Raw genomic sequence first — 21608 nt, 5'->3', positions numbered from 1 at the left:
CCCGCCGCTGACGCTGCGCGCGCCCATTGGGCCGCTGGGGCCGCGCCCGGTGACGCGCCCGGTGCGCGCGGCCCGCGCCCGGTGCCCGGAGCCGCCATGGCCGTGCCGGTGGCCGTGGCTGTGGCGGTCCCCGCCCGGGCCGGGCCCCGCCTGGCCCTGGCGCTGGGGCTGGGGGCGGGCGCCGGCCTCGGCCTCGGGCTGCTCTGGGCCCTGCGCCGCCGCTGGAGGGAGGCGGCCGCGCCGCACGGCCGCGGTACGCGCGGGACAGCGGGCACGGAGCGGACGGGGCTGGAGGGGGGCTGGGATGGAGAGGATGGGGCTGGGATAGAAGGGGTGGGGTTGGGAGAGAGGGGATGGGGGAAATGAGGTCGAAATGGGGGTATGGGGCTGGCACAGAAAGAGTGGGGTTGGGATAGGGGAAATGGGGTTGGAATGGGGGACGTGGTTTGGACTGGGAGAAGTGGGGCTGTGCTGGTGGGAATGAGACTGGAATAGAGAAAAGGGCGTTGGAATAGGGGGAAACGTAGGGGCAGTGGAGCTGGAATAGGAGAAATGGTGTGGAAATGCAGTGGGGATGTTGATGCCCACTGAACCCTGAACTTGCCGGGTTTTTTCCACATCTGTGCAAAACTTCAGGAATGGAAAGTGAAACTGTGGTTTTTCACAGTGATCATAGACTCATGGAATCCCGGAATGGTTTGGGTTGGAAGGATTCTTAAATCTCATCCAGTCCCACCCCTTGTCACGGGTAGGGACACCTCCCTCTAGCCCAGGTTGCTCCAAGCCCCGTCCAACCAGTCCTTGGACACTTCCAGGGATGAGGCAGCCACAGCTTCTCGGGGCAACCTGTGCCAGGGCCTTAGGTTGGAGGGCAACCTGTGCCAGGGCCGGGTGCCCCTTTAGGCACTGGAAGGGCCTCTCAGGTCTCTCTGGAGCCTTCTCTTCTCCAGGCTGAACAATCCCAATTCTCCCAGCCTTTCCTTATAGGAGAGGTGCTCCATCCCTCTGATCATCTTGATGGCCCTATCAAGATCAAACCTCCTGTCCCTGGCCAACAGCACTGCAGTCAGATTTCCCACATGGAATCCTTTCCCATGGGCATCTAAAGAATTTGTTCTGTTCTTCTCCAGCCCAAGCCGTGCCTGGAGCGCTGGTCCCTGGGGAGGAGGGGGCTGGAGCCACGCACACACCTCTGCTGGGGCAGGACCAGCAGCTGGAGCTGCTGGAGCGCCTGGACTTCGTGGTGAGGAACATCGTGGAGCTGAGGAAGGAGGTGGAGGAGCTGCGGAACAGCCTCCAGAACCTGGCTGTGGAGATCGTGGGGGAAGTCAGGTACCAGCCCTGCCCCTCCTGCCTGCTGCCCATTCACCCCACAGCACAGCATCCATAGAATCCACAGTCATGGGATGCTTTGCGTTGGAAGGAACCTTAAAGCCCATCCAGTGCCACCCCCTGTCATGGGCAGGGACACCTTCCACTAGCCCAGGTTGCTCCAAGCCCCGTCCAGCCTGGCCTGGGACACTTCCAGGGATGGGGCAGCCACAGCTTCTCTGGGCAACCTGTGCCAGGGCCTGCCCACCCTCACAGGGAGGAATTCCTTCCCGATACCCAACCTCAATTTCCCCTCTTTCAGTCTTATCCCATTACTCCTTGTCCTGCCACTCTGGTTCCCGATGAAGAGACCTGATGAATATTCATATATGGATTATACATGGATTGGACATGGAGTGGACATGGAGCAAGACTTGCTTTACCTGGAAAATACAACCTGCCTGGGCGTGGGATGTTTGTATAAGCCACAGGAAAGCACCCTGTGAATTCTTTGGATGTAAAGAAGATTGGATGGAGTCTGCTGGAGAGGAGAAGGGAAGGGAAATAGCAGCTATTTCACTACCCAAGATTCATTTCTTTTTCCTTTTCCCTCCCTCACAGGTCCCACCTGGAAGAAACGCAGAGACTGAATCGCCGGAGGAGGTTCCCCTATCCCAGAGAGAGAAGTGACTCCACAGGCTCCAGCTCCATTTATTTCACAGCCAGCTCAGGGAATGCCAACACGGATGATGGAGAGAGTGAAGGGGGGTAAGCAGAATACCAGGCCAGGAGCAGCTTTTAGGGGCTTTTTGTGCCACATTTGAGCAGTTTATCACAGAAATTAAGGGATTTTTTTTTCCCCACTGGGTGTCTGTCGGCCTGTTTTAATTTGCTTTTATTGCAGTGAATGTGTTACTGCCAGGACCAGAGTGAGAGATCTGCAACAGTCCTGACTTCTAGAGAAAGAAAAAAGTCATATATATATAGATATATATATATAGAGAGAGGGAGGGTTTTTTTAACAGAATAATTTGGTTAAGGAACCTTATAAAAAGAAAGGAAGCAAAAGTCCAGCCTGGGACCGAAGTGAGAATGTTTAGAAATAAAATCTCAAGACAATAATGTATTTTTGAGTGTCTGAAAAACTTTCAGAATTAATTAACTGAATGTCTTCAATTAACTGGATGGCTTCAACTAGAGTATTGCTTAGAGTTTTTTTTCTCAGTGTGAGTTCAATTGTTTTAAGTTCTTAGAGTTTAAAATCAGGTGAAGGTTATAAACTCACAGAATCAGGGAATATCCTGAGGTGGAAGGGACCTGGTAGGATCACCAAAGTCCAGCTCCTGGCCCTGCACAGGACAGGGAAGTACTGAGTACTTTAAGAACATCATTAAAAATAACAATATGGCTTTAGGTATATTCATATTAGACAAGTAAAACAAGAGTTCTCCTGCACACCTGCTGTGAGTGCTGATTTTCGGAGGAAATGCTGCTCTTTTGTGCCTCAGTCAGGCCAGTTTTGTAGCATTTGAGGTATGTGTGTGTGGTACATATGTGTGTGTGTCCCAAAACACATAAGTTTTCCCAGAGCAGTTGAAATGTAGTTCAAAGAGAGATTTTGTGGCAGTGGGAGCATTTCAGGGGGACTGTGGGCACGATGGGGAGCAGCCAAATGACCTGGGAGCTGGTACCAGCACTTGGCAGCAGGGATTTGTCTTCCCAGGATCTGCAGGAGGGCAATTTGTGACTGCCCTAAAATCGTGTCATACCAGTGTTTCTCTCTCACAACTGGAGCTGGTGAGGCAGGAGAGAGCTGGTGTGATGTCACTGGGGTTGTAGGGCCTCATTCTTCTGGAGTGGGTGTTGGAATGAGAGGGGAATGAGGGAGGGAGTGAGTCATGGTGGTGTAACAGGGAAGGAGGATGCAGAACAGATGTTAAAATACAGAGTTGGTTCTGAAGATGAGACTTTGCTATTTGGGTAATAGCAGATGCTCTGAATCATCAGGGTGACGATGGCTTTTGTCAAATGGATGGAAAAGGTGGGTTTTGTCCACCTTGATCCCAGCCTGGGATGTCCCTGCTCGTAGAAAACTGTAAGTTGTGACAGAGGCCCAAGGAATGCAGAGGTTCAGAAAAGGCACCTCCTTAGGGGAACAGGGGTGTGTTTTACTGCAAAGCCTCATTGATTTATTGGGAGTCCAGTGATGGTTGGAGGAGTTCTTACATTGTAATTAAAAATCTGTAATTAGAACGCTCATCTAAATTAAAAAAAAAAACAAAAACCTGGAATAATATAATTCTCCCTGTGGAAGACCACAGGGATAATGTCAGTTTGGTCAGGATCAGCTTTGGGCTGTTGAATTTCCATGTGTGGCTTTGGTTTTTGGGCTTCTTTGCCTCTTCTTTCCATGGGCTTTTTTTTGTTCCAGAGTCTCTTTTCCTTCAGGATGTGCTTTAGCCAGAGGTCATCCTAAAGTATTCCAGTTCCATCATTGTCAATTCAGGAGAACAGGCTGATGACATCTAAATCCCTTAATCTCCCTGAAAGCTTTGAACTTGCCCTGTTCCTTGTCTTTTTGAACTGCAGCAACTGGGGGAAAATGTGGGGGTTTTTTGAGCTGAAGGACTGAAATCTTGGCAGCTGCCAGGAAAATGCTGGGAGTTAGGATGGGGAAATTTGGGAATTTGAGGAGTTTGTGTCCAGCTACTGAAAATGGGGTAGTCTAGAGAACTAATAATACCTTAATATTGATATCTTGTTAATTAATCTTAAGAAATGTAAAGAAATGAAACTTTTCACGTGAAACAGAGCTCGGCCAGTGTCACCTACCCCTTTGTTGCTGCATTATCCACGAAATGGTGGGGTTTAAATTCCTGGAGGAGGGTTTGGAGGCTGTACTGAGCGAGGGTGTTGGTTCACCCTCTGCCAGAGAGGGAAATGCGTGAAGATTATGGATGGTTCTCAGAAAAGTGAAGCTTTGATAGCCAGATGTGTCTTGTTATCAAGGTGTGGGCAAAGTGCTGTCACTGCCTCCTTCAGATACAGGCTGGGGGCACATATCTGTGTCCCCACACAAAGGCAGGATCACAGGGCTGTTCCTTGGGAAGAGTGATCCAGCCAGGACACAGTGCTGGAGGTACCCAGTGCCCCCAGCCTGCAGTGAGTTTAATTCTGGCAGAACTGCTGCAGTTGTCTTGTTATTCACCTCAATCAACAAAATCCACATACTAAAGTGCACATTTTGAAATTACTGCCTGATTCGTGCCTGTTCTGCAGTTAGGAGCTTGCAGGTCAGCCTGAGGGGGACAAATAGTCTTACTTTAAAAGGAATTGGCTTCATGAGTAGATACCCCCTCTCCAGTGGTGCCACTGTATAATGCTGGTTTAAATTTTAAATTCCCACCTTAGGTGCTGGGGGAGCTTAATTTTAGCCATTGTCAGAAGCTTGGATCTGAGCTGTACTGAATCAAGGAGGTTGGAAGAGACCTCCAGGGTCATGGAGTCCAACCATCACTGTGGCACCACCAAAACCCTCCCTAAACCACGTCCTGGTTCTTTGGACCGTGAATCATTCCCCGGGTTTTTCACGTGTGGTGTCTCCTTGTGGCTCGTCCTCTTGCTCCTTGCTGGATTTCTTGCTGCTGGAAAAGAGTCTTGGTGGCTTTCCTGCTGTCCTTCACCTTTTTCACCTGGCAGTGGGAATGAGCTGTGTAGCATTTAGTGACCAGGATGCTGGAGGGATGAGGTGTTGCCAGGAGAGCTATTGTGCCTAAAATTCCCTGGAACAGGCTAAATCCCTCAGGTTATACTTTGCAGATGGATTGATGAAGTTCTCCTTTATAATCCATATATTGAACTGAAAAGTCCTGCCTCTGTTTTTAGCTGTTTCATTCTGTTATGCTGCAGTTAGAAGGGCTAAGAGGGGCTGGCAGGGTGTGCAAGTGAGGAGGGGACACTTAAAATCTTGGAATGGTTTGGGTTAGAAGGGACCTTAAAGCTCATCCAGTTCCAGCCCCCTGCCATGGGCAGGGACACCTTCCACTAGACCAGGTTGCTCAAAACCCACTTGTGACTTAACTTCCAAGGGACCTTCATCCTTCAGCATTCTGTACTTTCCTTCAGAGTTTTTGAGATATTACATGGGAAATAATGCGAAAGAAATCCAGGATTTAGGCACTTATGTTGTGCAGGATAAGCTGAGATGCTCCTCTTCTTCTGTTAGGAATAGCTCCTACAACTGATTTTGTGTTGGTTTTTTTTTCCCCTCCCAAAGTTACACCACGGCCAACGCCGAGTCCGACTATGACCGGGAGTCGGAGAGGGAGAGCGAGGAAGGGGAGGATGAAGTGAGCTGTGACACAGTGCGGACGGTGCGCCGGGATTCCCTGGACTTGGTGCCTGAGGATGAAGCCCCTCTGAGCCTGGATTCGTCCCTGGAGGAGGGGCTGGGGCAGCTCCTGCAGCAGGCTGACCGCCTGCACAGTGGGGACGAGCAGGACAGGAGAGAGGGCTTCCAGCTGCTCCTCAACAACAAGCTGGCGGTAAAGGTGCCTTGTTGTGTTTTCCAGCAGTGATTCCCCGTGCTGGGGGTGGGTCAGGTTGGACATCAGGAAGAATTTGTTCACTGAGAGTCCAACCTGTGACTGATCCCCACCTTGTCCCCCTGTCCAGAGCACTGAGTGCCACGGCCAGGCCTTCCTTGGACACCTCCAGAGTGGGAATCCACCACCTCCCTGGGCAGCCCCTGCCAATGTTTAACCACGCTTTCCATAAAGAATTTCTTCCTGGTGTCCAAGCTGCCCCTCCCCTGGCACAACTTGAGGCCTTTCCCTCTCCTCCTGTCCCTTGTTCCCTGGGAGCAGAGCCCGACCCCCCCCTGGTTCCCACCTCCTGTCAAGGAGTTGCAGAGCCAGAAGGTCCCCCCTGAACCTCCTTTTCTCCAGGCTGAGCCCCCTCAGCCCCTCCTGCTGCTCCAACCCCTGCCCGGCTCCATTCCCTTCTCTGGACTCTCTCCAACCCCTTGATACCCTTCGTGCCGTGAGCTGGACACAGGATTTGAGGTGCCCCCGCAGTGCCCAGCATGGGGGGACAATCCCTGCCCTGTACCGTGCCCACACTTCGTTAGAAACTCACCCCTCCCAACCCTCTCTGCTCTGATTCTGCTTCAGCTCTTGCAGAGTTGGGGCATTTTAAGGTTTAAAAAAAAAGTTTAAAAAAAAAACCCTAACGTGTGGCCCTGCTCGGTGTTAGTTTGTAATTCCCTTTGTCGGTGGCGGGGGGCCCTCGATCCACAGCATTCCTGTTTTTGTGCAGTACGCAGGGCAGAGGGAATTCCTGTGGCGCCTGGCCCGGGCTCACAGCGACATGTGGGAGCTCACGGAGGACGAGGAGGAGAAGCAATCCTACGCATCTGAGGGTAAGGAATTCCATGCCGAGGCGAAGCAAACCCCAACCATGAGCTTTAGGAACCCTCCACCTGCCAGCAGTGGAGTGCAGTTATTGTTCTCCCTTCTAAGCTGCTTTTTTTAGGTGAGTGGGCAGCAGTGCTGGAGTGTTTTATGCTTAAAAGTATAAGCATAGGCTTCTATATAAATCTAGAAATATAATTTATAGATTTTTTTTTACTCATAAATTTCAATTTTGGGCTTGCTGAAAGAGTGTGAGTAGGCTAAGACCTACTGAAAGCCATAAAAGCTGGTTTCTCTAACCTGGCACCCATATCCTCTCTGATATTAAAATAAAAAAATAAAAAAGAAACAAACAAACAAACAAAAGCCTTGGTTGTAGCACATTTGATTTTTTGTGTTGCCAGCACGTGCAGATATAAAAAAAGAAATAGATTTTTAGATGGGTGTTTGCTTAGAAGAGTCGCTTTAATTTAATTCCCTCCTTCTTTACCACCTCAGATGTGTTCACAAGGCTTTAGGTGAGTCACAAGAGAACAAAAATATCATCTTTATTTCAGTTAAGATGTGCAACAAAAGGTATTAATCTAAATGACTTCTGCCCTGTTTATTATGCATGTAGCTGAATAAATGAAGACTATAGCTAATATAATTATTCTTTTCTGGAAATCAGTGTAGCCATTTAATTAACTTGGAATTTGAAGTTTTCTCTGGTCTTCTTAATCTCCAGTAAATGCTTAGTTTGCAGTTTTTTGAGGCTGCAAAAGGATGAAATTATTTAACGGGGCATTTTCAGACCACATGTGTTATAAAATTAACCAATATATTATTTTTATACCTATATCTGTCTATTATTGTACTCCAGCATCCTCAAAGAAAGAAGTCAGGAGAGAAAGCAGCTGAATTTCTTACCTCTGACTATGTGGTTTTTTTCCAGGGAAGAAAGAGCTGGAACTTGCCTTACAGAAGTGGGATCAAAGTGCTGAGTGCCACCAGTGGTATGTGACTTTTTTTTTTTTTTTACTTCTTGCTTATAAAAAGTTTAGGAAAACAACTTGGAGGTTGTTGTGAGCTGAGCTGCAGTTAAAAAAGTCATAATGGAAAAAAGCCCAACCCAACAAAATCCTGAACACTTACTTGCTCTTACTTGCAGTATCCTACACTGAGGGGTTTTTTCCATCCAAAAAGCCATTTATTTTTAACAACTTTGGTTCCTTGGTGTGAGGAATGGCTTTGGCAGACAGAGGGTTTTTTCTTGTGGACTTTTTTGGATACAGGAACAGCTTCTCTCAAGGGGTGTGTGAGTCTGCACCTGACACGTGGATGAACTTTGGTGGCTGAGCTTCCAGCTGAGACTTTGGGGGACCAACTGCTGATAAAACGGGTTTGGGATGAAGCTCAAGCAACATGAGCTCTGTTCGGTGTTCACCAGGCTGGGTTGAGATTTCTGGAGCCTGGGAGTTGTGGGTTTGGTGCTGTGCCAAATGTCCTCTGTTCATCTTCACTCTGGAGGAAGGAGAACCATCCTTTTTAGCAGACAGGCTTTCAGGGCCTCCTGGAAGTGTTTCCTGGCACTGCTGCTTCGTCTCAGAGGTGCTGCAAAGCCTCTGGCTTGGAAATGAAGGGAGACAGCAGCACGTGGCTCTGCTTTGAATTTAAACAAAGGGATTTCATGTCTTTTTTTTCATGGTAGAAGAGAAGATGATCTGCAGTTCAGCCAAGCAGGGGGTTGTGACCGACATTTGTACTCAGATTTCAGTAAGGAGGGAGATGAGAGGGAAGGACCTCACTCCCTTAAAGCTTTGCTTCCAACTCATGGATGGAATTGAAAGGATTGCTCTCTTTTTTTTTTTATTTTTAAATTACTCCAAAAGAGAGCTTTGTGGAGCTAAGGGAATTTACTTTTTGGCTTTTCTGGTGAATTCCTCCATGAGCAATGTTTGTCAGCAGTTACTGTGAAGGACTGACAACACTTAAATTAGGATAAATGAGAAATCACTTTTTTTAATGGAAATTATTGGGAAAACAAGATACTGAGTATCTTTACCAAACAAGATCTGTGCTCTTCTAATGAGCAAGTTTTTTTGGATGGCTGTTTTGGACTACTGGTACCTGAATAAATGCCTTTATTACCTTAAAAAGACTGTATTTCAGTTGTTAGTAATGAATTGCTGTTTCCAATTAAAGCTGTGATAGGAAGGATGAATTTTGGGGGCAGGAAAATCTCCAGCAGATGATGGTATTGGGCTCTGCTGGCTTAACAGCTTGAAAAAAGTAGGTTTTGGTTGCCAGGGTAGATCTTTAAGTTAGTGTTTTACAAAGCAAGGTTCTACTCCGGGGTCCCAGCTGGATAGTTTTGCTTTGTAATTCAGATTTTGAGACAGTTCTGGGCCTCCCAGACCCTTTTCCCAGACAGGAATAAGGCTCCTGCACAGCTACATCTTGCTTTTAGCTCCTCAGAGCAGCTGGAGAAAGGAAGCAGCAGAGCAGCCTGTGGGAGGCGTGGGGTTTCTTGGGAATGAATATGTAATTCCCTTTATCAGCACAGAAATTATTATTTACTGCCACCAATGGAACAGGAAATTACTCTCTTCCCAGCTCTGAGGTGGTCACAAGCTGGTTTAATTGCAGCCTTTTTTTGTGCTAATTGAATTTATCCTGAGGAGAAAAAAAACAGTAGAGGCTTTAAAGCTTTTTGGGGGTGGATTTGGCACCCCAGCTCTTGGTTTATGGAGAATATTGTTCACACTTGCTTTAAATTACAGTTTTATTCTGTCATATTCCTCTCTCTAGTGCCTAATTCCTTTTGTGAAAACCCTAATCCCTTCTTATCCCTTGTCATAGGGAATAATTAATTATCTCTCACTGCCCACGTTGTCTTTCCCATATTATTCTCCCTCTTCCATACATTTTCCCAGGCAAAAGTGGGGGGAGTCCAGTGCAGGACACAATCTGTGGGAGCAGGATGGGTTTGTGTGATGCTGATGGGATGTGGTCCTTTGCACTCTTATTTCCATATACAGCATCCCAAACATCATCCTTCTCTTTCCCACTGCATCCTAAATGGTCATTTTAATAGAAATATTCCCAGTCCTTTTCCTGGGTGTTGCAGTAATTACTGGCATTCTAAAGCCACAAGCAAAGGAAATATTTGGGAAAGGGAAGGATTCCTGCTGGGGAATCAGTGAGGAGGGAGCATCACTGGCTGCAGCTCATTTTGGAGGCTCATTTAGGAACAGAAGGTGTGGGAACTGTGTTGGGTGTTAAATGCACTTGGTACCTTTGGAGTAGATTTATTTGTGGATCCAAGGCTGAGGGATATTGGAGCGAGTGATCTGAAGCCTCTGCACTCCTAGTTGAACAAGGACCTGATTCTTTCTTGGGATTTAGGCATCAAAATCTTTCCCTGCTTTGATTGTAAAACATCTCTGAGCAGGTAGAATTTCTGTCCAGCTAAGCTGATTTCTCCCTTAGCTGAGTCCAGCCCACGAGCAGGACAGAGCAAGTTCCTAAGCCTGTTCTTGCATCTTGGGAGGGAGTGGTGGAAGAGATACAAAATACAAAGAAATAAGGTAGAAATATGACAGTGCAAAAACCTCTGGGCTTTGCTGCTTAGACACAAATATGGGACATCTCACAAATGAAGTGAGAAACAGCTGTGGCCCTTTAGAATTTCCAGCCCAGTACCATCTTTAGGGATCAGAGTGAGCTCTAGGTTTGCCTTGCCTTCCACTCCAGTTGATGACAGAAATATTGGAGGTGCAACCAGAGGGATTTCAGAGAAATCTGGGGAAAATTGTGCAGGTGTTGCTTTTAGTTTGAGTGGAATATTTTTTTCAGTGAAGTGCTGACTGTTGCAGAGGGAATAATAAGCTTTGGCCCTCTTGGAGATACTCTGTGTGCGATGGAGAAGTGGGATTGGGTTGGATGAGCCTCCGAAATGTGCCCTTTTCTTCTAGACAGTCTGTGAGTTTGGTGGAACATCTTGCACACTTGCTCACCAACCCTTCTCAGTTCCGTGGGTGCAGCTGGCTGTCTGTGGGCAGATCCTGGATTTTGGAAAAGTCACAGCACTCGGGGTGTGCCTGGGAGACAGCTGTCATTGAACAACTGGCAGTGCTCCAGGATGTGACTCTGCTGGGTCACTGCCCGCGTCTGGCCAGCTTTGAGATGGATTCTGGGTTTATGAGCTGACTGTTTTCTGCTCCGTAGGCAGATGAAACAGGGAATTTACTGACAATATGAGGCAGCAGCAACTGCAGGAATAGTTAGGAGATATTTCAGAATGCAGAGGAGGAAAACCAGCCTGGAATTAGAGCTGGCTGGTGGCAATCCCCCTGACCTGTGTGTGCCCTGGAAGGTTAATTGGGGAAGGAACTTGAACATCCAGAACACAGGAGCTCTCCCACGTGGGGTCTGTGGGCTGGAAGGAAAGGAGCAGCACGTCTGCCTGCCTCACTTTTGCCTGGAGATTGAAGCTGGAAGAACAGGCTCTCTCAGCTGGGGTATCTGTTTCCACAGGGTTTATTCTTCTAATAAATGGGGAAAATCCTGAGCTGAGATCCCTGTGGGAACTGCAGCTTTCCCACTGTCAGCAGCTTAATGAAGAATCTGGTTAATAATTAATCAAGCGATATCCTAATGAAAGCTGCTGAGACTTGGATCTGAGCAGTGCTGCAGGAGGTCACAGGGAAGGAAAATCCCCTAAATCCTAATTTTTCACGTCTCCTGGTCCTGCTGCTCAGCCCTCCTGCACTTCCATAGTGTCTCTGGTGACTCTCATCCTGAGGCATTCCACAGAATGAGCTGGAATGAACAGCTGAGCTAAACAAGCAGAGGAGAGGACAGCAGAAATCAGAAAAAAAATCCTGGAATTTTTATTTCCTGACATGAGACAACTGCGGGATTTATTGTCTAGGAATGTTTGATCTCGGTGATTGTAGAAAATAAGCCTTTTATTGGCTTGTATTTCTCAACCCCAGTTGTGTTGTGGCTGGGGGTATTTAGCCCAGGCTGATGTTTTGTTGGGAAACAAACTGGAGACGATCCTAAAAACACTTATTCCATCAGAGTGGGGCGATACAGCTGGGAGCTTTTCCAACCAAGGGAAAGGATTTTTATCCAGTAACACATTGATCTGGTAATCTTTGCCATTCCCATGAAAAATAAGAATTTTGGAACAGAACCAGAGCTTTCCCACAGGAAAATTAACAAAGGAAAGGAAGGAGATTTAAGGCAAAATCGTAAATATTCAGGGGGTGCGACTTCATGTTGGAACTTAGACATTGGAAATGGAGCTCAGGCAGAAGCAGTGAGGTGTGAGGGAATTCCTGGGATTTCATAATACTGAAGGAAGTGTAGTTGGAGATTGAAAAGCCTTCTGACAGATTCCTGTACATCTGCTCTGTTTAACTGTCCCGAGGGATGCCTTGGGATAGCGATGGCAGAGCATCCAGCGGCACTGGGATGTGGATGCAGGAAAAGGGAGCCTTACTTGCATCTTTCTTCTTTTCAACTTTATTTTTGGAAAAAATTAGACGTTATTCATTTGTCCATCTGTTCCACCTGATGTTTTTTGAGCCAAACCCAGGGAAGGGGTGGAAGTGTCCTCCCTTCCCAGAGCTCTCTCCTGAGTGAGATGAGAGACACCAAACTTCAGTCTCTGTGTGCTGGCCCACAGCAGTGCCCTTGAGAGCTCTGAGAGGGATTGTTTCTTGGGAAGTGATTCAGGGAGGGAGGGCTTGAACCCCTGGTGTGGGGGGGTGAGATGGGAGGGTGCAAATGCCCAGGGAATGAACCTGCCTTGAATTTCACGGCTCGTGCAATAGCTACGTTTACTGGGGCCCTGCTTCTCAGGCTCACAGCTCACAATGTCTTACTGGGCAAAACTGGATGGCTTTGCACTTTCAGCACTGAAAATGTGCTCTTCTGTTTCCCCAGCTGCAGGATATAGGTAGGTTTTGCCAATATTTCCCTGGAAGTAGAGCCCCATGTGCTGCATGTGGAGGTCGCTGCTCCCAGTAGTGAATTAGAGCTGCTTGTAGTCTGGCTCTTGCTGCAATAGTTCACTCTTCACTGCTCTGTCCTGTCACACTTTCCTTGCTTAGGGAAGAAATTCCAGCTGTGGAAGTGTGCTGCTCCTGAGTTTTAGCCATCAGTGCAGCGAGTTTGTGTGTGACGTCACAGCCCTCCTGCTGATTTGCCTCATCCTTCAGGCTAAAACCCTCTTAGGCACTGCATTTTTACTGCAGTTTTTACAGGTTCCCAGTATTCCTTGTGTTTCCCAGAGAGGTGTGGAGCTTTAGTGCACTTCATTGAATCCTGGGATGGTTTGAGTTGGAAGGGACCCTAAAGCTCACCCAGTCCCACCTCCTTCCATGAGTAGGGACACCTTCCACTATCCCACTCGCTCCAAACCCTGTTCAACCTGGCTTTGAACACTTGGATATCTTCTTTCTGAAGACATGGACAGCAGGTAACTGTGGATTAAATGTGGATTTAATCCTGCCTGGCTCATGCAGGTGTCTCCCTGTGCAGGTTTGCCATCCTTTGTGGGCAGCTGTCGGAACACGAGAGCATTCCCAAGCGCATCCAGGCCGGCTGTGTTTTTAAGGTGAGTGGAAAGGACATCCTGGGTCTGTGTAAGTATCAAACAACACTTACTTCTGTAGTAGGAACTTGGGAAAATTGGCTCCAGGTCTTGTTTAGGGAAGTAGCAGGTCTCAGAGATGCCATTAGTGGGTGTTTTGGGCTGAGGAAGGTGATTCCAGCAATGTCTGTCTAGAGTGAGTGGGCTAGCTCTGCAGTTTTACACACCATCATCTCAGGAGAAAAAAAAAAAGAAGTCTTGCAAATAAAATTTATGTAAATGATGAGACTGAGAGATTGGAACATGAAATTATCATGTGGTGACAAGATACAGCACCAGCTTGTCTCTCTGCCTGTGAGCAACCTGCACCCTCCCAGAAAGGTAAAGCAAATACTCCCAAGAGTATTTAATTTGCCTCATATTCTTTTATTTCCCTTGGGGATGTTGCAGGGGAGGAGGATGCACCTGGAACAGGCCACAGGTAATTATTGTCCCATCAGCTCATGGCATGACCAGTAAGGTGGTTATGGCAAAGCTCTGGAGGTGGAATAAACTGAAGGGCAGCTTCCTTCTCGTGTGTGGGCAGTAATTCCTGTCCCTGGGCCTGGTGAAGTGCTGCTTTTCTGTGCTCACTGAAGCCACTCTTAAGAAAATCGGGGATCTGTAGCTGTAATTGCACTGATCACAACACTTAAATTGTGGATTCCTTCCTTCCCTCTTTCTCCTCCTGCTCTCGTGGATGTTTACTTGCTTTTAACGAAGGTGTGACGTGTGTTGGTGCTGGTTTCCCACAGGAACACATCGACAGAGCCATTGAGCTGAAGCCAGAGGACCCCCAGCTGTACTATCTCATGGGCAGGTGGTGTTACCAGGTAACACACTTGTGTTGCTGCTTATTGCTGTCTAATTCCTCCTTGGAACTGAATTCCATGTTTGACTGAGAGAGAGGTGGATGCAAACCAGGTGTAAGGACTGGGATTCTCATCCAGAATCTGCCGATGCCTTTGGCTTCCTCCCAGGAGCACTAGCAGCTCCCAGAGGCAGGGCAGGTCCTGGCTGGCTCTCCGGTGGGTGGGACAGGTTTGCCCTTCCTGTCTCTGCAGGTTGCCCACCTGGGCTGGCTGGAGAAGAAGACGGTGTCAGCGCTGTTCGAGGCTCCTCCGACGGCCACGGTGCAGGACGCGCTCCAGAACTTCCTGCGGGTGAGGGGATCTGCCAGGAGAGGGGATGGATCAGTGACCTCCGCAGGTCATGGTGGTGGAAAGGGGGTGTTTGTGTCCTGCTTAAGCTCAGCCCTCCCTGGCTGCTCCGTGATGCTTCTCCATCTCCTGGAACCTGGAGAAGGAAAGCTGGGGAAAGGGAAGATTGTGGGGCCTCCTTTCCAGAACAGCCAGAGAAAAGACTGGGATGTCGAGGACATCAGAATGATGAGCCAAAGTGTTCAGAACTGGCTTTTAAGGGGTTTGGTTTTCCTCGTAAGAGCTATGCATTGATTCATTGCTCAGTCCTAATCACGTCTGGGCTGTGCTTCCAGAGTCTCAGAACTGTCTGAGCTCATCCCTGGGATCACTTGTGGAGATCCATCCAGTCACTTTAATTTCTCGGGGATTGTTTTATTAAAAACCTGGCTTACTTCTCTGTTTCAAATGTTTCAGAACAACTACTCGAAGGTTTCAGGGGCACAGTGCTTTATGTATTTATTTGGAGTCCTCCCTTTTTCCTTTCCTCTGTTTTTTGTCTTTAAGAGCAGCAATAAGCCTGATGTAAGAATTAAATGTGTCCTTGCATATCTGCTCGTCCCTGTCACACCCTCCTCTGTTCCTGCAGGTCGAGGAGCTGAGCCCAGGATTTTCCAAAGCAGGAAGAGTTTACATTGCCAAGGTAAGCACTCACTTCTTGCTTTTTTAGATCCTAGGGTAAGAAATAGTTACATTAAAAAATCATCTTGGGCTGTAAAGTGCTGAGCAGGTGGAAAATACTCCATGCAGGAGCCAGATTTTGTAAGATGACAATACTTCTTTTTAGTTGCAGCAGTAAATCCATGGAAGTCTTAACCTGAACAGACTTTCAGCGTTGATATTAAAATTTGGGGTTCCTTGTGTGTGATTTAAGTGGGCTGATGGGATTTTATTGGGCTTGTGGTGCCTGGCAGGTGTGACTGAGCTCCAGAAACACTCTGCAAGTGTACAAATTACCTTAGAGGTGAATAGGACCACTTGGTTTAGGGTATTTTTCTTCCCTGATCCCAGGCTCTGTCACTTTGGGTCACATCCTTCATCACGACATTTAAAGGGGGCATTTAGGATCTTAATGATTTGGAAGGAGATGCTGCTCTGGTGGGTCAAACTTCAAAATAAAAATCTGTTGTGTTGCGATTTCAAAGCCTTTGAGGATGTCCAGGACTCCCATCTAGTTTGCATCTAGTCTGACACTCTGAGACTCCCATAAATATTATTTATTCTTACAGCTCTTGCAGCTGAGCCTCATTTTTAACAGCCTGGAGAACGATGTGCAATTCCAGTAGAGAGGTTTTGTGGTGAAACCAGAGTGAGGAAATAGTAAGTGGAAATCCAAATAGAACTTTGGAAATGATGAAAACCATGGGGAACACCTTAAAATCTCCAACCAAAACCCCATCTCCTTGCCCACAAAACAAACAAACAAAACATAAAAGAAGTTAAGTATATTTAATGTTTCATCTGGTGTGATTCTAAGGCTCTGTGAATGAAGGATGCTGCAGGGAATGTCAGTGCTAGTGGTTAAAAGGCAAAAAATAGGTCTTCTTAGCAGTGGCCCAGTTATGTTTGCTGCCTGGTTTTCCCTGTTTAACCCTTCTCCTGTTGTCCTTTTCCTTTCCCAGTGCTACAGGGACCTGGGGAACAGCTCTGCGGCCGCGCTCTGGGTGAGCCTCGCCTCCGAGCTGCCAGGGAACACTAAAGAGGTAACAGGATCAGCAGGGGCTCTGGGATGAGCAGGGAGAACTCGGTTACAGAGAGAAAATGGGTCCTGCCCCTCTGCTCCACTGAGATCCCACCTGGATCACTTCATCCAGCTCTGGGATCCAGCACAGGAAGGCCGCAGACCTGCTGGAGCGAGTCCTGAGGAGAGACCAGGACGGTCAGGGGGATGGAGCAGCTCTGCTGGGAAGAAAGGTTGGGAGGGTTGGGATTGTTCAGCCTGGAGAAGTTTCAGGGTGACCTGATGGGGGCCTTCCAGTGACAGAAGGGAGGCCACAGGACAGATGGAGAGGGACTTTGGACAAGAGCCTGGAGTGCAGGATGTGGCATAGTGGCTTCAAACTGCCAAAAGAAATCCTTCCCAGTGAGGGTGGGCAGGCCCTGGCACAGGTTGCCCAGAGAAGCTGTGGGTGCCCCATCCCTGGAAGTGTCCAAGGCCAAGTTGGGTGGGGCTTGGAGCAATCTGGGCTAGTGGAAGGTGGGTGGGATGAGATGGGCTTTAAGGTCCCTTCCCACCCAAGCCATTCCAGGATTCTGTGATTCTCTGGTATGCTTAAAACCTGGTCTGGGGTTGGAGAAAGAAGGGAAATTGTCTTTTTTAGTTGTTTCAATTGAGCTGTGCATTTATCTGTTCCCTTCTTGCATTTCCAGGATGCAGAAAGTGAGAGGGAACTCGAGGAGATGCGCTTGGACTGCAAGGAATAATTCTGGAGACACTCATCCCAGTGGATACTGCAGAGACAGTAAAATGCCAAAGGGGTTTCATGATCCTGACAATTCCCAGTGCACTTCATGGATAAGCCAAAGGAGCTGACAGGAAAACACACCCAGCAGCACATCCAGGAAAACATCTTGGATTTAATGGGATAAAATCGTGGTTTGTTTTCCCTCGTACAGCACTGCATGTGCTTGATTTGAGGACCCCTAAAAATGCCACATTCCTGAAAACAGGTATGTATGGGAGAGTTTATAGGTAGAGTTTGTGATAGAGAAATATTTGTGGTCATATATATATTTATGGTAGGTATATGTGAGATATATACTTTGTGATATAAATGTATATATTTATATATACACATATATATTTTATATCACATACTCTGCCTGTCTGACAGCCTTGCTGCTGAGCTCCCAACTCATTCCCGAGGAAAACTTCAGCCAAAGTTTTTTCCAGGTTGTTTCCTATTTTCCTTAATGATTCATTGAATCAGTTGAAATAACTGATAATGCCTTTTGTAGGTATTTAGGGGAGAACAATTTCCAAGCGGGACCAAAGAGCTTTCCTGCACAATCCAGGCTGGATTTTTAGGAGGTTCGTTAGTCAGAGAAGTGAGAAATAAGATTTTAAACTTCAAGATTTCCTCCCACGAGGCTGGAAACTTCTGTCCCTCCAAATTGTGCTGCTGTGGTTTAGCTGGAATAACTGAATTTGGAGAGTAGTTACTGATCAGGGATCAGGTTCCAGGAGCAGGCAGAGCTGATACTTCGCTGTGATCTTCTTCTACCACTAAGCAGATTTATTACCTTCCAATTAATTAACCTCTGGACTAATGAGGCGACACAGAGGAGGTGAAGCCAACGACTGACATTTCCTCTGGCAGCTCCTGGTGACCAAGCAGGAACAGGGAATTTTGTGCTGGACAATGACACAGATGGAGAAGGAAAACCTGTCTTGAGAAATTACCCAAATATTTATCAAGGCTTCCTCGGTACCCCTTAAAATTCCAATGGCAGCTACTGGACACTGATTTTTGAGCATCTGTTCCGTGCTGTGGTGGTTGTGAGGGGTCAAGTAAGAAAGTGTGAGAGTAAAACATTCCTTAAATCACCTTTTTAGTCCCTCACACGTGTGATGGTTTTGTTACTTCCTGAAAATAACATTGGAAGGGAAACATACAGCAAACTTGAGTGTGAAAACTTCCTGATTTATAGGTTTGGCAGTTTTTCGCCCCCCCCCCCCCTTTCCAAATTAAACTCTAAAATATTGGTGCTGGTCTCTTCCCCTGTCAACCAGGCACGTGTGCAATTAACTGTATTTGCTTAAAACAATAAAAAATTGGTATTTATAAATGGAAAACTAAATGTTGAGGGGCTGAAGCTGATCCCTGTCTCTGGATCTGTAATTTTGGGATGTGTTTGGGACATTTATACTTCCTGAGCTGCTCTCCTGTTCCTCTGTGGAATGCTGAAGCTGCCTTTTGCCCTTGGCCTGAGCCTGAGTTTGAGTGTTCATTTTAAATAATTGCACAAGTTTTTGGCCTGTTTTCTATGTTGGTTTCTCAAGGGAAGTCAAGAAATCCTCCTCAGGCACGTCCCAAAGGTGATGTTTGCTGTTTCCTGTGTTTTCAGGAGAGGGGGCATTTTTATGGCGCATACCCCCTGGGCAGGTGCTGCTGGACAACATCCAGGGATGCTGAAGAGGGGGATCTGCTGAGCTGGGAGGCAACAAACCCAGAGTTGCAGGAATTTGGGTGCTGCTGGGGACGTGTCACCTTCCAACCGAGCATCTGTACCCGGCATTCCATTCCCCCTCCGGAGGTGGTTCCGGCTCTGGGTGGGCTGGGGGGGCAGCAGGATCCATGGGGATGGAGCGAAGCATCCCCAGGGCCCTCCCCCAGCTGTGGTGCCGAGTATCCTGGGGGCTGCACTGGGGATGGAGCGAGGAGAGGAGCGTCGTGCTCCCTCCATCCCTCCGGTGCTTTCCCACAGCCTGGAGCTTCCCGGCTCACACGGAGCTCACACGGTTCCCTTTAGAAAGGGAGGCCGTGGAATGTTATGGGGTTTTTTCCTTTAATCTTTCAAGGTAGTGCTCTGAATTAATTTATTTCTGTCTTGCTCCCAGTGGTGCATTCCCCAGCAGTCCCACAGCAGCTCTTGGGCAGTGCAGCTGCCAGAGGTCTCTCGGGACTGTGGGACAGGCAAAAACTCCATGGCAAAGGAGAACCTTGATTTGGGAGATGGAGAGTTTAATGGCATCAGTTGGAGCTGTGCCAGTCTGGGGAATGCCGCTGTGCTGGGCTGGGGGCAGAGCGCGGTGTGCTCTGTGCCCGTGGAACGGGGGAGCTGGGCGGTGTTTGGGTGTGCACTGGGCTGGGCTGCAGGGGCTGGGTAAGCCCGTTCCCTGCCGGGGAGCCCCGGGGGGAGCCGTGGTGGGGCTGAGGGGCTGTTGCTCTCTGGGTCTATTTGGAATTCCAAAACCTTTCCCCGTGGAGGGTTATGAGGCAAAGGCTCGTCTCACTTTGTTGGTGCTGCATTAATGCTTTCTGCTCCTTTTCTAAAGAAAGAATGGCAGCAGCCAAGCAACACCAAGTTACTCTGCAACCAGGTGAATTGTCTTGAAGTTGATAAGGTGGTCACTTAGAACTTTGGGGGCTCCAGGCACAGGTGACCACCAGAGACCCCCCATGGAGACCCTCAGAGACCTTATAAGAGTTTGTGTGTATGGTAACAGGTGTTGGGGAATGTCCTGAATATGAAACAGGAATGCAGGGAACAAAATGAACCCTCATGTAATGCTGAGCCCTCCCATCAGCTGCAGCGGAGACACCTCTGTGTGCACTGTGGGAGCTGATTCCCAGGACCCCCGGTGGGCTGGGATCATTGCAGGGTGTTGTAAGCAAGGAATGCCTGGCTTCTAAAACTCCCCAGCTGAGTCTTAGAGGCTTCTTTGCCGAGCTGTTTTCAGGCAGCCAAATGGGCCCCCAGCAGGGACTCTGTGCCTGCTATCCTGTGGTTCCGAGAGATCCCAGGGCCTTCACGCCAGCACCGAGATGTTCTCGGGAAGACCCTCAGATCCCCGGAGCAGTCTGGGACACAGGCACGATCCCCCTGCATTTTGGGAGAGATTGGGCCCCCTGGAGGGACAGTGCTCTTGGTGCCCTCAGGCTCGGGCACTCCAAGGACTCGAGCACTGTTCCGTGCCCTCCACCCTTGGCCCTGCCGTGGCGCTTGGCCAGCGCTCCAGGGGTGGCCAACTTGGAGCTCATGAGAAGCTGCCCGTGCCCACGGCCGGACAGTGCCAGGCCTGGCCTAAAGCCGGCTTCGTTGGTCAGAGTCTGGCCAGCGGGAGCCTCTTGAAGCCGCCCCACAGCCTCCCCTGCGGATGGTTGTACCCGTAGGAATTGTGGCAGTTCCCAGAGACTGCAGGATCAGCTGCACCGGGGCTGCCCGGCTGCCCTGTGGGCTGGGGGTGGAGCGTGAGGGGGCCGTGGGGGAGAGATTTCTGCTTAGCCACAGTTCTGTGTCTCGGGGCAGTCAGGATTTGATGCCTTGCTCGTTTTCTTTTGTATCTGTCACCTCATCCTTACCCTGAGAAGGTAGGGGGAAGTCTACAGCTGTTGGAGCAGTTCCTGGGAATGCAATAAAACACCTTTTCTTTGGACTGCACAAGGGCAAGTGCTGAGGGCACCACGCAGCTCCTGCCCAAATCCTGTCCTGTCCCCAGCGATGCCTTGGAAAACACACGTGCCCGGGCTGCAGCTCCCAAGGGACGATGCAGGGATTCAAGCGCGCACGCCCGCGGGCAGGGGGGTTCTTCCCCGTGGGGGCCGCCGGCCCCTCCAGCTCCCCCCGCGGCCGCGCGGCCCCTGAGCCGCGGAGGCTCCGCTGGCCCCGCTGCCCCCGCGGCCGCTCCGCCACAGGGAACGGCCGGGCAGGATCCGGCAGCGCCGGGACACCGGCCACGGGCACCCGGGCACCGGCAGCAGCAGTACCGGCTCTCCACGGAAGCCCCGGGGTGGGGGATGAGGGATTCCCTCCGCCCGCTGCTCCCCCTCTCCCAGCCGGGGAGAGGTGGCGGCTCCCTGGGGGCGCACAGGGAAGCGATGCCGCCTGCCCTCCGAGTGTGGGACAGCACACCTGCCGGACTGCCCTCTCTCCAAAGAGCTTCCAGAGAGCAGTCGCCGCAAAGACCCAAAGCCCAGCATTCAGGGCTCTTGGAATGTCGCTGGGAAACACCTCGTTCAAGCGGACACTTCCCTGGGAACGATTCAGCCCCAGTATCGTGCTCCGTAAGCAGGGGAGAAAATCTCCCTCCCTCTTTGGGTTGCCAAGCGCTCCAGCAGCAGCAGGAGGCTGCCTTTGCCCATCCCAGCCGCCCCGCGCTGTTCCGAGCTCAGCTCACCCCTCCAGGAGCCGCAGGACGGGTCATTCCCCGAGGAAGGGGGAGTTCCCCACGAGCCCCCGCACGGAACGGGCACGGAGCGCTCCACAGCGAGCCCCGCCAGCCCCGGGAGCCGAACCGAGCCCCGACCGCCAGCGCAGCCCCCCAGCCCCTCCCGCCGGACCCCGCACAGCTCCGGGCACTGCCGGTCCCGCGGCGTCCTCCGGGAACACCGGGAGCGA

The 21608-nt window shown here is 49.5% G+C and overlaps 1 protein-coding gene across 2 annotated transcripts; it reads left to right on the top strand.

Annotated features, from left to right (window-relative positions):
• The first annotated feature begins 83 nt into the window (after positions 1-83).
• RMDN3 (regulator of microtubule dynamics 3) lies at positions 84-18347 on the top strand. Of its 2 annotated transcripts, none has more exons than XM_050336413.1 (12): positions 84-253; positions 1131-1332; positions 1933-2079; positions 5588-5855; positions 6628-6730; positions 7657-7717; positions 13257-13332; positions 14103-14180; positions 14412-14510; positions 15136-15189; positions 16169-16249; positions 16917-18347. In XM_050336413.1, exons 1-12 carry the CDS (start codon positions 97-99, stop codon positions 16968-16970), a joined length of 1380 nt encoding a protein of 459 aa, XP_050192370.1. In that variant the 5' UTR covers positions 84-96; the 3' UTR covers positions 16971-18347. The 2 variants fall into 2 exon arrangements, with proteins under 2 accessions (XP_050192370.1, XP_050192369.1); XM_050336412.1 differs by having other exon boundaries at positions 5588-5861.
• Positions 18348-21608: the final 3261 nt, after the last annotated feature.

This window comes from Myiozetetes cayanensis, unplaced genomic scaffold, assembly GCF_022539395.1.
Source record: "Myiozetetes cayanensis isolate MyiCay16 unplaced genomic scaffold, myiCay2020 scf6-25, whole genome shotgun sequence".
Taxonomy (NCBI): Eukaryota; Metazoa; Chordata; class Aves; order Passeriformes; family Tyrannidae; genus Myiozetetes; species Myiozetetes cayanensis.
Note: the sequence above shows the minus strand (reverse complement) of the source record. Positions and strands in the feature narration are given on the sequence as shown.

What these genes read in the sequence shown, in the direction of transcription:
- RMDN3 (XM_050336412.1), top strand. Translation starts at nt 97, where the DNA reads ATGGCCGTGCCGGTGGCCGTGGCTGTGGCGGTCCCCGCCCGGGCCGGG. An exon ending in GAGATCGTGGGGGAAGTCAG is followed by an intron (nt 1,333 to 1,932) that starts GTACCAGCCCTG and finishes CCTCCCTCACAG; the next exon opens with GTCCCACCTGGAAGAAACGC. An exon ending in GAAGAGTTTACATTGCCAAG is followed by an intron (nt 15,190 to 16,168) that starts GTAAGCACTCAC and finishes TTCCTTTCCCAG; the next exon opens with TGCTACAGGGACCTGGGGAA.